Source organism: Meriones unguiculatus, chromosome 8 (genome assembly GCF_030254825.1).
Source record: "Meriones unguiculatus strain TT.TT164.6M chromosome 8, Bangor_MerUng_6.1, whole genome shotgun sequence".
In the NCBI taxonomy this organism is placed as follows: domain Eukaryota; kingdom Metazoa; phylum Chordata; class Mammalia; order Rodentia; family Muridae; genus Meriones; species Meriones unguiculatus.
In genome coordinates this window covers 76973362-76987610 of record NC_083356.1, presented here as the reverse complement: position 1 = coordinate 76987610, position 14249 = coordinate 76973362, and the positions used below count along the sequence as shown (strand labels likewise).

The following is a 14249-nucleotide window of genomic DNA, read 5'->3' as shown; positions in this document are numbered from 1 at the left end:
AAATTCTGTTAGTGTCCAAGATGCTGTTATGCAACATCAAGTAGAAAATTCCTTACAAAGAACACCTACCTCCAAGCCAGACAAGCCACTGCCTTGCAGCAATAAGTCAACCTGAAATATGGACCATGAGTGCCGCAAGTCACTGCTCCTTGTAAATAGAGTTTATTTGCATGCTCACGTTTTCCTTTGTATTTGACTAGTACTACTGCGGACTAATAAAAGAGCTTTAAAGCCCTTCGTTCAACGAACATGATAGAAACTGGCGAGATTATTAATTTGTAACAGAAGAAAGCAAGGCCTCCGTGAGCAGAGAGAAACCACCAGGGAGTCTCCCGACCAGGCGGAGAGCAGACAGGAGGAGGAATGGGCCTGCTGTGAGTAAGCATCACTAATGTTTCTGGAAACACATAAAAAAAAAAAAAAAAAGCAACACTCTTTCCTTCAGTTTTCTTTCTCTTTCTATTTCAATGGTGATGGGAAGGAGAGCCAATTCTAATCATGGAGAAACATGCCCTTATGAAGGCACAATTTCCTCAAGAGCAGAGAGAGGACATCAGGGCTGGGATGCAGGTGGTACACACTATCAGGGGAATGAGAGACAGAGGGCATTCACATCTGGTCACTGTCCAGGGTAATGGGGCTGCAGTCTAGCTTGTAGCAGATAAGTCCACCAAGTATAGACAAAGAGGAGGAAGGAGAGGGACTTTGAGCCCAGGATGTGGTGGCCAGGGATCCTAGCAGGCTTTAAAGACTTGCTCTCCTAGATCTTTAGGGGAGAATTAAATAAGGCCTCTCTGACCATGTAGATCATTTGTTCCACCATAGTCTATCTGCAGACTATCCATCCTTTGTTGTATGACCTTAAATAAAGGAAGTTCAGTTCAGGAAGGCACTGAAATTATCGAAGGTTGTAAGCATTGTGCACATCTCCTTTGAAGGATGTTGAGTGATACCACTCTAACCTCTTTCTATAGTACCTTCTGTTAAGGAAGTAAAGGAACTAGGTTCAGTAACTTAATGGAAAAAGACACAATTTGGTTTTGTAGGCTCCTCATCAGTATTCATAAAACATTAGCAAATCACTTCCCCTCTTAGAATCTCAGTTTCCTCCTCTCTAAAAGAAACATAACCACATTTGCCTGAAAGGTTGTTACAATTGTGATTCTATCCCATTCCATCTTCACAAAATACTTCCACAGAAAACTGAGTCTTGGAGAGGGCCATGCATGATGTATCCAATATCAGAGGCTGCCAAGTACTTCACCTAAGGTCAACCTGGCTACAGTGACAATCCCTATAGCACTATGCTCACTATTATGATAGCAGCCTGGTGATGATAAAGAGACAGTGCTTGGCAGTTTCTAGGAAGTCCCTTAAGCTAGGTTAATCTTGGGCAAATTTTGGCCCTGATGATGAGGAATTTCAGAGTTCCTATCTCAAAGCTATGGATGAAGCTGTTCCTTTCTTTTAAGGCTCTGAATGAGAGACGGACATTTGATCAGTGTGAAAGGTCACCCAAGAGCATTTGGCACAAGAGAATATTGGGGCTCAATTTGGTACCAGGATTTATATGGAAGCTTGAACAAGAATGGGAGTTTACTGCTACCTCCTCCTCAGAATGTACTCACTGGTTCCTTCTGGTTTGCTTCCAGCTTTGAAGCAGACAGCTGGCTTAGGATGTAGTAGATTATGAGACAAGGATCCAAACTGGAAAGCTCAAGAACTCTGGCTTGTCACATTCTTATTTAGGCCAAGATCCAAGCACAAATGTGTGAGCTCTTAGTCCCTAGGCAGAAACTTGTCTCATCAGTTCATCTGCAAGTTTCTCTCCCACAGAGTACAAAGACAATTGCCACACCATTCCCAAGTTTGGAAATTCAGGTTATTTTAGAGCAGGCTTTGGAGTCAGTGTTGACTTCAGGTTTTGGTGCTATGTGGTTTCTAGCTGTGTAGCTTTGGGAAAATCTTCTCACAATGAGAATAATGTCTGTAGAAGAGTTTAAAAAATGGGAGGAAGCACTTGGAAAATGTTCCGTACAAGATCATGTAGGCCTCAATAAAAGACTGTCACACTGTTGGGTGTGACTGCTTTAAAAAATGTCATGAACCAGCTGGGCAGTGGTGATGCATGTCTTTAATCCCAGCACTTGGGAGGCAAAGGCAGGAGGATCTAGGCCAGCCTGGTCTACAGAGACTTCCAGGACAGTCAGGGCCACACAGAGAAACTCTGCCCCCAAAACCCAAAACATTAAGAGCCATTCCTCTGAAGAAAAACTAAAAAGCTGCTATTTATGTTATGGGTTTTTCAAGCCAGTGCCAGAAAACACCCTGCTTTCTCTTGGTCCTCCATTCCAGGTCACTCTTCTCTGTCCATCATGGCAAAGGCTCTGATAGCTCCATGGGTTCCAGACCACCACACCTTGTGCCCTAATGCTCTACCAGCCACAGAGAGCTACCCTACATTATTTCTTAGTTAAAGCCAACATTCCCGGATGCTAATTATGCACTAGGTACTATCCTAAGAGCCTCAGATGAGAACACAGTGACTCCTGTCGTGAGCAGCATGGAGGCAGCTAAACTGCCCACAGTTTCAATAAAATGCTACTGCTCTCAGAGTAGTAAGGGCATGACAGGAAGCCACGGACAGGAAAGAACAGTTTCCAATGTGTGTTGTAATGCATGGCTTGAACATGGCTCTGAAGGGTAGTGAACTTGGCCTGACCAAACATACCAAAACAGTGAAAAGCAAACAAGTCCAGTTTTGAAATATTGTTGTGTTGATCCAGCTTCTTAGTAGATGGCTAGTAGAGAACAATATGTTTCTTAGTTGGGATCCCTAGTTAGTTTTTAAACATTTTTTCTATGAAAATAATATGCTTTTCATATTTTGCTTTTATTTTATACAACTAAATCACAATAGTCCATCAAATTCTGACTGCTTTCGGCCTTTATCATTCGCAAACAGTGGTGTTTTGGGTTTTGTTTGTTTTTCCTTTTTCCTCATTTGCAGTAGTGTTGACTCGGAACACCAGAACTGTACCACAGGACAAAGCCTTGGGGAGAGGAATACTGGGCTCAGGAAGGCTACACAGCTGAGACTTGTGGAGTAAGAGCTACGGCCTACAAGCCACAGCTTTACTCACCAATCCTCACAACCTTTTTTTTTTTTTTCTTTTCTTCCTAATATAAGAAATCTGGGCCTCATTTAAAAACAAGAGCAAGCTGTGTCATAAAAAGCTATGGAGCAATAGCAGCAGTTAAGGAAAACATAGATTTACATGTAGAGTATGTGAATCAATGCAGAGTAAATTCCAGTGCACCATTAAGATGATAAAATAGCAATGCTGGAAGTCATCACTGTTTCTCTTTCTTTCTTTTTTGGAGACAATACAAACGTGACTGTGTGTATGCATACTTGCAGATACACTTAACTATTCCCTTACATATGAATGTGCACAGACATCCCTGGAAAGACACCTGTTATCTAGGGAAGGAGAAACAGGATGGAAGAAGCAATCGGAGCTTAATTCCTATACTTTGATTTCCAGAAAAAGAAAAAAAAAAAAAAAACAAAACTTTTCACAAGTCCAAGTGTGAACACATCTGTGTGTGCCAGTACATCGCTGACATTTCTTCCCTTTGATGCTACACCAAGATGAATATTCTTGGTGCAGATCACCAAACTTGCTAAACACAACTTATTTCTTTAAGAATTTATTTGTGTGTGTATATGTGTACAAACGTGTGTACAGGTGTCCTAAGAGGCCATAAGCTGGAGTTACAGGCTGTTGTGAGGTGCCAGCTGTGCTAAGAACCAAACCTAGGTCCTCTGCAAATCTACACTCTCTATATAAGCATGCTTATCTGCTAAACTATCTCTTCAACATTTAAGTACAACATTTAATGGCAGAAATAACAGATGGATGGTTGGATGGATGGATAAAATTCTGTATCTACATTTCCCCCCTCCTTTTACCATTACTGCAGCAAATTACATCATCTAGGTGTGGTTAACATTAAACTAATTCTGCACTCTACAGTAAATCCAACTTAGCAATGGAGTGTGATTCTAATAAAATGTTGGACTTGATGTGTTAACAATTTGTTTGGGATTTTTTTGGATAAGTACCAAAGTTATACTGCCTCATGTCACCCATAAGCTCCAGGACAATCTCCCTGGAGCAGCAGGTGTGAATGGGCTTGTTTATTTTCAAGTGTCCCCCCATGTCTTACTTTAGTTCTCTTTGTGGAAGGTTTTCAAACACTAATTAAATTTCAAAATTACCCAGAACATTCATATTTCTTTTTGTGCCAATCCTGATGTTCACTTTTTCCAGGAATTCATTCTTTTCATCTACATTTTTACTGTGAACTTTTTCAAAATAATCTTGTCTGGGCTGGGGAGATGGCTTAGTGGGTAAAGTAGTGGCGATGCAAGCTCAAGGATGAGAGACAGAAGGATCTCTGGGCTTTGATGGCCAGGCAGTCAAAGCCATGAACTCAGGTTCAGTGAGACCCTGCTTCAAAAGATCAGGGAGAGTGACTGCAGGAGACAGTTGATGTCAGGCTCTGGCTTCCTATGCATATGTACAGGTAAGGGAATTTACACATATGTATACCCCTTGTGCTGTATTTTTGATGATTGTAGGATCTGTTATGTGTCTCCTTTTCACGCCTTTTACTACCTATGTTTCTCTGATATTTTTCTTCCTTGACTTTGATCCATTTCAAAAGACTTTTACTGATTTTATGAGTCTTTTTGGTGTTTCTGAGTCTTCTAGCTCAATAGTTTCTGATCTTTTCTACCTCCTTTCAGTCTCTTAGGCTTTTTTTGTTTTGTTTTTATATATTTTTTAAAGCTGAATTCTCAGTTCATTACTTTTCTTTTGTAATATATAAATCTGAAGGCTTCTGCAACACTTTCTTACATGCTGCTATAGCCATATCCATAATCTTTAACATACATGATTTTCACCAATTCATCAAAATATTTTCTAATTTCTACTATTATTCTTTTTTCACTCACAGGCGCTGAAACTTACTTCGCAGTTTCCAAATGCATACAGATTTTCTCTCTCTTTTCTTGATTTCTAGGCTAATTTTATTGTGGTCATTCAGCATATCAAGAAACTGTAAACTGGGTGTAGTGGCGCACACCTTTGATCCCAGCACTCAGGGAGGCAGAGGCAGGCAGATCGCTGTCAGTTAGAGGCCAGCCTGCTCTACAAAGTGAGTCCAAGACAGCCAAGGCTACACAGAGAAACCTGTCTTGAAAAAAAACCAACCAACCAACCAACCAACCAACCAACCAACAAAAAAACCAACCACAACCAGAAAATCCAACCCAACCCACATAAATCCCCAATAACACTATGAAAAATATCACTGAACATAACTCTTGGTTGCATTTCAGCTCTTTTCTCAAGGCAGATTCCCCAAAGTGGAAATCTTGTGTAAAAAGTTCTTAGACCTCTTGATATACCAAGCTATCATAAGGGCACCAATATCCTCAGATTCTCCCCACCCATAAGGATTTATCTATTTTAGTTGAGATATGGTCTTATGAAGGCTGGCCTTAGATTCACATAGCTGTTGATAACCTTGAACTCCTGAATATCCTTGCCTCGGCCTCCCATGCACACTGCCACTACGCCTAGTCCAGCAGGAATAGTTCTGAAAATACTTGCTTCATTTGATTAGGGGAGGACATCAGATTTTGCATAAAAACACTTGAATATTAGATTCTTGATAGGAACACATATTTATAAACATTTATTACTTACCTACATGTAGGCACCACTAAGTTTTAATTTTACATGTTCTTACATAGGATTCTTATAACCAGTTGCAGATGGTGAGGCCATCAATCTTTATCTTTGAGAGTATGCTCTAAGTGGCAAAACTACATTTCCCCTTCTTGGTAAACGTGTGCACACTGTTCCAGAAGAGGCAGCCAAGGACTCTGGGCAAAAAGCAGCAGTCTGATCTATACTGAGAGTCAGTGGCAGGACTAAAGACCTTTTATTTATTCACTCATCCAGTCTGGTTCTCCTGAGCTCCTGTAAGATGTAGTCCTTAGGAGACTGCTGAGTTAATGAGGAACAACTAGTATGGGTCAGGAATGGCCTCAAAGACCTATAGTTCAGTGGGGGAGGTAGACATTAGCTAGTTATTAAGCAAAATAAATAACAGAAGTACATGCCATGAAGGAAAAACAGAGTGCTCCGGGATAGCATCCTGGGGGCCCAGATGAGGAATGAACCAGGTTTGAGTGATGGGGCTATCTCTGTGGATATGACATTAAAACTGAGACAAGGATGAGGAGAGAAAGAGCACTTCAGGCAGAAAAAACAGCCAAGGAGCAGGACTGGCTGTGGGCAGTTTATCGCCTCTTGTTTGGGGAGCATCTAGCAGAGGGGTGACAGAACCTCACAACTCAGAAACTGGAGACAAGAGAAGAAATTCAGTCATCAATGTGGTACTTGCAGTCACTCTGATGCTTTCTGCTGAGAATATTCAAGTGGTTAAATTTTTCTAAAACATGATGTTAAGCAGTGGACACTGACAAGGCTAGTCGCTGTATACACAAAAGAGCCTTTGCCTGAGAAAGTGCCTCTTAAGGCTGTTCCAAAATTAGGAAGATGTAATTCAAGAGCAAACTATTAATCACAGAGCACTAAACAGGATGCAGACTACAGAACAGCACAGAATCTATCATTCTACTTTGGGACACACTTCTAGCTGTGGTCCACTCTGGAAAACAGTTTCTTTTCATCTGCTTAGGGAAGCCAGGCCAGCAAGTACTCTCAAACATGTCACTCCTCAGCATGTTTGCAACAGACAAAGCAGCACAGAGCGAGGCAGCCAACGTACTGTTCTCGCGGACCAGGCAGAACTCCCAGGCATTCTGGCTCTCCAGCGTGCTCTCCAGGTCCACCGCGATGTTAGGCTCGCTCTGCTTCTCCAGGCGGTACTGAGGGCCTGGAAGATCAAAGGGGCAGGAGGAAGGGGGAAGTCTGAAATGGTGAATGTAACACTCAGAAATTACCACACACTGGGGAAAGTCAAAGGAAAAACATCTCTCACAAGGGTGTAACTAAGATGGCAGAAACTGGCTTTCCTCACCCTGTCAGAGGTCAGCTCTTTCCCACACACCATGTAAGATATCTGAGTCAGAATGAACTGGAGGTACACACAATTCCCCCATTTCTCTGATATGGAGCAGGTTACCATCCTCTTTGCACTTGTTTCCTAATGTGCAGAGAGGGAGCCTTACAAGAAGTACGATGAAGACCAAGATGACGTGGATAAAACACTCAGAAGGCAGAGGCAGGCAGATCTCTGTAAGTTTGAGGCCAGCCTGGTCTACACTGAGTTCCAAGACACCTAGGGCTCTACAGAAGGCACTGCTGCTAAGGCACTTATTCATAATTATCACTGCATATCAACCAGTTACAATTAGGAGCTATGTACAGAATGCTAAGATAGTTCAAAAAGTCTAAGCTACAGAGTGACTCTCCAGTTCTGGATTTGGCAGCGGAAAGACATTGTTCAAGCTTTTACTGACACACTTGTGGAAACATTGGAGATATAGGTTCAGTACTCTGGCAACCAAGAATTCTACCCATCCTGTTGTACCTAAGGGTTATGGCAGATCTAGGAAGACAGCAGAACATTTTATACATTTATTCGTTATTTCTTTGTCAACCTAAATATCAATTAACACCTAATGGGTGAACAGATCAGATTCAAACTGTGCCTCATTACTCTGACTCTAAAAGGTGTGTTTGGTCAGACAGAAGGTGTGAGAGCTGAGGATGGCAGCAGAGACAGTGCAGGACTAAGCCTCCATTCCCAGCACCTCCAGCAGTGCAATGTGTCAGCAGGCACCTACTTCTATAATTTACAGTGGGATCTAGGTACAAAGTTTAACTATAACCATCAGCCCCCTGTATCTGTGTTGTGTGTGTTCAACCACTGCAGACTGAAAACACTTGGTAAAAGTTGTGTTTATACTCTCCTGACTCTCTCTCATCATTCCTCACCCTCCATGCAGCAACCACCCAGTGTCTGCGTTGTACCAGGCACTGAATGTACTCTAGAGATCAGAGTCTATGGGGAGAGTGTGCCATGCAAACACTTCACCATTTATAAAAGGTTCCTGAGCACCTACAGATTTAGGTGTCCATGGAGGTCCTGGAAGCAATCCCCAAGCCACCCCCAATCCCCAGATATTAACATCTGATAGTTTTATGATACACTCAAAATTTGGAACAACTTAGATTTGATAACAAAGAGCCTGCTAAATAAAGTATTTTGGAATGCTACTGAGACATTAAAAGTAATACTAAGCTATTTAATATTATAAAAATGTTTATAGCATGCTATTTTAAAAAAACTAAGGCACAATTTTTACAGAATAATTACAGTTGTAAAAATGTACAGGGATGAGAAAGCTGTTTCTACAGTGTGAATTGCTGTTACATTACAACAGTAGGATTATGCACACCTTTGGTTTTCCAAATTTCCATATAACAAAGGCTATTTTTATAACCTAAAAGGCTGCAGATACCTAAAATGTTTCCAATTTCTGTGTCTTTTTTTTTTTTTTTTTAACCACACATAGTGTGGAACTTGGAAGACCCTTTCACATGCAATAATTTAATTGAAACAGATCCATTCATGCAGTTTCATCCTAAGTCACCCTGTACCCTGGCAGGGGTACTCTCAGAACTGCAAAGGTACTGGGGTTCTCAAGTGGGAAGGTGGCCAGCATGTCTGTCTTCCCTTTCCTGACCACTGGGAACCAAGGCCTGGCTACTGCACAGGAAATTTTAGGTTGCTTTCCTTTGAACCTTTTTTTTTTTTTTTTTTAAATTTCCAGTCTCTACAACTTGCCGGGAAGCAGAGATCAGGGAAGTCAGGGGAGCTAAAGGTCCCTAATCCTGAAAGCAACTCTGTGCAACACTTTTATATGTCATTTGTTCAAATCTTTCTATTAAAAGCATGTATCTTCCTATGGCTTTTAGGATGTTTTCTCTTGTTTTTATTACTTGCCAAACAAACACACTTTGCTCCTACTGGACTGTGAAAGGCAGCTGTAGTGGCCCATTTTACAGACAGAACCCCAGGAAGAAACATGCTCAAGATCACAGTTAAGAAGCAGAAAGAGGGGGAATATGACCCAAGGTCTTTTTGGATTTATCATTCCGGATCCCTGAGCTTTTCCTCCTCCTATAAATTACTGGCCAATTACAGAGGTCACAGCTTACATCATAAATATAGATTTTTATAGATTTGTGGATTCATCTGGTTCAGAATCACTTGACTTGTGGTTTACATAAATTCAAAATGAAAATGATCTAAAATAATTTATTTTAATGAACTTCACCAACACCCTGAACTATGGCTGTGTTCTAGTACATGGTGATTTAGGCCCCCAATGAATTTGACCAACACCCTGAGCTATAGCTGTGCTTTGGTCCATGGCAATATGGGCCTCTGATGAACTTCACCAACTCTCTGAGCTATGGCTATAATCTCGTCCATGATAATACAGGCCCCAATGCAAAGGAGATCTCCTTATCTTCCTATCCAAGATCTTTCCACCTATCTTTCATTAAACAACAACAACAACAAAAAGCCACAACTTTATGTGTGTGGTGACACCTACATCATACCCCAGTGTGTGACAATCAGGGGACAATGTGGAGGAGTTGTTGTTCTTCTATCACATGGTCCTTTATCTGTTGAGCTACCATGCCCACACAGCAATCTTTCTTTAATAACTTTCTAGTCAAGCATGTTGGCACATGCCTGTAATCCCAGTCTGCAGAGGCAGGCAGATCTCTGTGAGTTGGAGAACACCCTGGTCTACAAAGCGAGTCCAGGACAGCCAAGGCTACATAGAAAACCCCGGTCTTGAAAAACCAAACACCAAACAAACAAAAAAAAGAACTTTCCTATCACTCCCAATTTTTTGGGAAGTGAACTCCACTCGGGGTTGCTATCTGTTCTGGGTGTCCCGACTGTTCCCTAGGAAGGGAAGAACAAGCAGCAAACCATCTCTAAACTTGCTGAGGGGCTGACGGGTTTTGGCTTTGGGGAAGATAAGATTCTTTTGCTGAAGATACGACTCAAGACCTAAATTCTTGCCAGGAAATTAGCTAAGAGATCTTGCAGAGGAAGACTTTCACACACCCTCTCAGAAAAAGGTCAGATCAATAGCTTCCATGTAATGAGAGCAAACTGGACCCAAGTGAGAGGCAAGACAGCTTAGGCTTGGCTCAATTGCCTTGGTCCAGGTCCTGGCTGAGTCATTTAGTCTATGACACTGCCAACTTATTTAACCTCTGTCTGTTTCTTCATCTGTAATATGGGGGTAATAACAACATCAACCTCAGAGGGTTGTCTGAGGAGTCCATGAGTCCATACAGCCAAGAGCTGTATGATGTCTGACTGTGTGTATGATATTGACTATGGGGTTTGACTAGACATGCCCCCATAGGCTAATGTATGTGAACTCATGGTCTGTGAATGGTTCTGTTTGGGAAAGCTATATAACCTTTAGGATGTGGAACCCTGCTGCAGGAAACACATCAGTAGGGATGGGCTTTGAGAATTTATAGCCTCATCCCATTTCTGGTTCATTTTTTGTTTCCTGTGTGCTGCTGAGATGTGATCTCTCAGCTTCCTGCTCCTGTGCACTACCCTCAAGGAACCACGAGTCAAAATACACTTCCTTCCTTAAGCTGTTTCTGGTCCTGGTATTCTACCAAAGCAACAGCGAACAAACTAGAACACTGCAATGGTGTTTTGAGGAATGCTGCCACTATCTCTATCCTAAAACTTAGCAGGAGTGAAGGGTCATAACTCCGATCATCTACTATCACTCCAAGGACTACTTGCACCAGGGACTGCTTTAGTCCTTCCCTACAGATCATCTCATTTATTCTTTGGATACCTTGGGAAGAAAGGAGCAAAAATCCCACTTAACAGAAACTGGGACTCACAGCTGAGACTCTGCTCCATGTCCTTTGGGCAGTGGTGGGACTAGGGTGTTTGCTGGTGAGCCCCAGGCCCATCCTCTCTATGCCATGATGATCCACCAGATTCTCAGTAAACAATAATCCAGATTAGCACACCCTTCACCCAATCTACCACACTACATCTCCAACAACTGTGTGCTCTTTCCACGGAAAGAACAGCAGCTAGAAAGTCATTTTAAAAAGACGAGGTGGGGGGTCAATTTCTATGAATGTGCTTTTTGCCAAAAACATGATTTTATGAAATCGAAAAGTCTTTCACACTGAAAAGTACACAGCTCTCAAGGCAGTGTCCAACCTTTGCAAAAAAAAGGTTTTAAAATGTCACAGTTGTGCTTGAAGCCACATGCCCTCTGGTGCATAGCAAAGGGGAACAAGAGGGAAGGTACTGGGAAGCGGTTACTTTACAGTGACAAGAACTGCTTGGGCATTCCTATGGTGTACTTATTGCAGCAATGCCGGAGCACAAAATGGTATGGGAACAAGACACTGCTTTGGCACTCTGAGAGAGTTCCAGACTACAATATGCAGACAGGCTTTCTAAGCCCAAGGCACACATCCCTGCACAGACGTTTCAAAGAAAATCTGTAATATGTCACCTCAGGGATGCACACTCAGTGTGGCTTCCTTGATCCCTTTGACTCTTGACTGAAACATGAAGAGTTTTAGCACATGGTTCCTTAACTGTGAGAACCAGCTGGAGCTGACACCCGATAGGAAGCCGTCCTGTGGCACGTCAGTATGTGTCTTTTTTCTGAAGACCTTGGTGCTGTGGAATGTGGCTCTTCCCCCAAGTACTCGGTTGCTTTTGTGTTGTCACAAAACTTGGCATAAATCTGTCACTAACATCTACCACATCTCTTTCCCCTTTGTCCATCAGAAAACGTGGCGGTACTCAGTGTGAACTGTGTGACGCGGGTACTTCCTGTGCCAGCTCCTTTTCAGGACACCTTGCCATTTAATCTGTATTTTTCTTTTCCTTTCATGTAGTTGACTGATCAGTGCATTTGTTGATACTGGCCTATGGAAGGAAAAGGACAGAGTCCAAGGCTCATAGTTACATTTTCATGTCAACTATTTTCCATTCACCACTGTAAAGAGTTTCTTATAGTCAGAAAAAGCTACAATTAGCAAGTAAGCGGCAAGGATGGCTGAGGCAAAAAAATAAAAATGAAAAAATAAAAATAAAATAAAATAAAGAAGCATAAGTATAAGCCCTGGTACTTATACTTCAAAACAAGGAGTGCTGCCAGCTGTGCATTCTGGCACACTACTTAATCATCTATAAAATGGGTCCAACAGAACTCTGCTCACAAGTCTGCTGTGAGGATGACGTGAGATGATCAAAAACCCCCTCAGGCAAAGTGCTCAGGCAATAGAACTACTATTGTTAATGCTGAAGCAGAAATACTCGACAAGGTAGCAACAGGCCCCCAGCCACGGGGCACAACAGGTAAATCCATCAAGGGTACACACATGGTGGCTAGAAATGCTGGCCCCACTCTTTCTCATGACAGTCAAAGACTATGGGGTAGGGAGGGTACGTACTTCTTTTAAAAACCTTACTTTGACACTATATACAGCATTTAAGAGTAGAGTCTTGTTCAGTAGCCAGGACTACCTAGTTTCCTGGCCTCTCAGGTCCATCATATGGTTTGAAAATGAGTAAATGTCAGAACTCACAGAACAAGCCATGACAGCACAGACATCAAAGGATATGTGTTGTGAACATCCATAGACCATCTAACATTTTCTGAGCATCAATAATGTGCCAAGCTCAGACAAGAGATGAGTAATCAATAGCCCATCCCGCAGGGAGGCTGGGGGAGACAGAGAGACACTTTAGCAGGTAAATTTGAGAACAAGTGTTGCTCTTACCAAAGGCAGTGACAGGATGCTGTAAGGTTAGAAGTGGGGGCAACCCAGGTCATTCCTCTTCCCTGTGGGGAAAGCATCTGATCTGGCCTTGAGGGAGGACTAGTGGCCTAGAGGAAGCTTGCGGGAGTGCACTCCTCTGAAGTTCTGAAATAACTCTGGGAAATCCAGCTTGGAAGGAGTCGGGTCAATTTGGGGACACAGATGGGGGCTGGGGCAGATTGTTGGTCAAGATCTGGAGTTTCTTTCACAGCAACAGACACTGCCAGGGTGGTGAGGGAACACAATAAATATTTGGGGAGATTCATCTGGTGTAGGAGGATGGTGAAGGGAGACCACCATACCAAACCTGTCTGCTCAGCTTAATCCCGAGAGACTAACACAGCCAAAGCTGTCTCTGACAAGCCAATGACATCTACATCGGAGTGTAGACACAGCACCAGCCATCCAAGCACCTGGTGTCCGCCCCATCCCAGCTTTCCCTCTGGGGGCAGCTCTCATCTTTTACTTGACTTACTGTAAGCACAGGACTACATTCAAGTGATGACCACTGTAGCTTATGCCGCCTCCGAGGTGCAGGCTGGAAAGTGTGGAATTTAAATGATAAAAATAAGAACAAGCTGACATGACAATAAGGTCACACTTTAGTCTCATCTGAGCCAATACACAATTTGCTCTTGGTGAAATGGCCCAATATAATCAAATTAAACACAATTCCTATTACAAAAGAAGAAAGGCCAGAGCTGTTCCAATCATCCAATTCTCCTGCCTAGTTAAACTGCAGAACCTTCAGGAAAGGTTTTGAAAGCACGACCCATCAGTTCTAATTTTTAAAACTTATCCTTTCAGTCAAGACTAGAAAAAGGCCCATTCCAACTTTTATCTTTGCTACAAAGTGCTGTTATCTTGGCCTGATGTCAGGAGCTCTAGCTCTCTTTCTGCTGACAAGCAGAGACGAGAAAGATAAGATTGGAAACGAATCTCACTTCTCTGAGTAAATAAATAATCAATACTCATCTAAATGTAAATGAGAAGGTAGCCCCCTCTGATAACAGCACTCTTATCAGAGAGCCAATTTTCTTCAGACATTTGGCCTCAACCAAATCACCATCATTCAGCCCTAGCCTAATGGCAAAAAATCGTAACTAAATTGAACCGATCACCAGAGATCAACTAAGTTCTGCCCTGGCCACTTCAGGTTCAAATGTTTGGGAATGCAATTTTGCCCCCATTAACTTTCCATAGCAACGAACAGCAGACTGGTCAAGGGGCCAGTCTGTGTGAAAAACAAACCCCAGTTGGGGGGCTGGCCAGTGTGCAAAGGGGAAT

The 14249-nt window shown here is 42.4% G+C and overlaps 1 protein-coding gene across 7 annotated transcripts in view; it reads right to left on the bottom strand.

The window, feature by feature from the left end:
• The window catches only part of Mapkap1 (MAPK associated protein 1), a 212471-nt gene that overhangs the window by 50817 nt on the left and 147405 nt on the right, over window positions 1-14249 (bottom strand). For 6 of the 7 annotated variants that reach the window (XM_021645726.2, XM_060389985.1, XM_060389984.1 and 3 more), the window contains one exon: window positions 6874-6981. The exons of the other annotated variant lie outside the window; for it this stretch is intronic. In XM_021645726.2, coding sequence (XP_021501401.1) covers window positions 6874-6981 — 108 coding nt within the window. The remainder of the gene's footprint in view (window positions 1-6873; window positions 6982-14249) is intronic. 7 annotated transcript variants of the gene reach the window in all.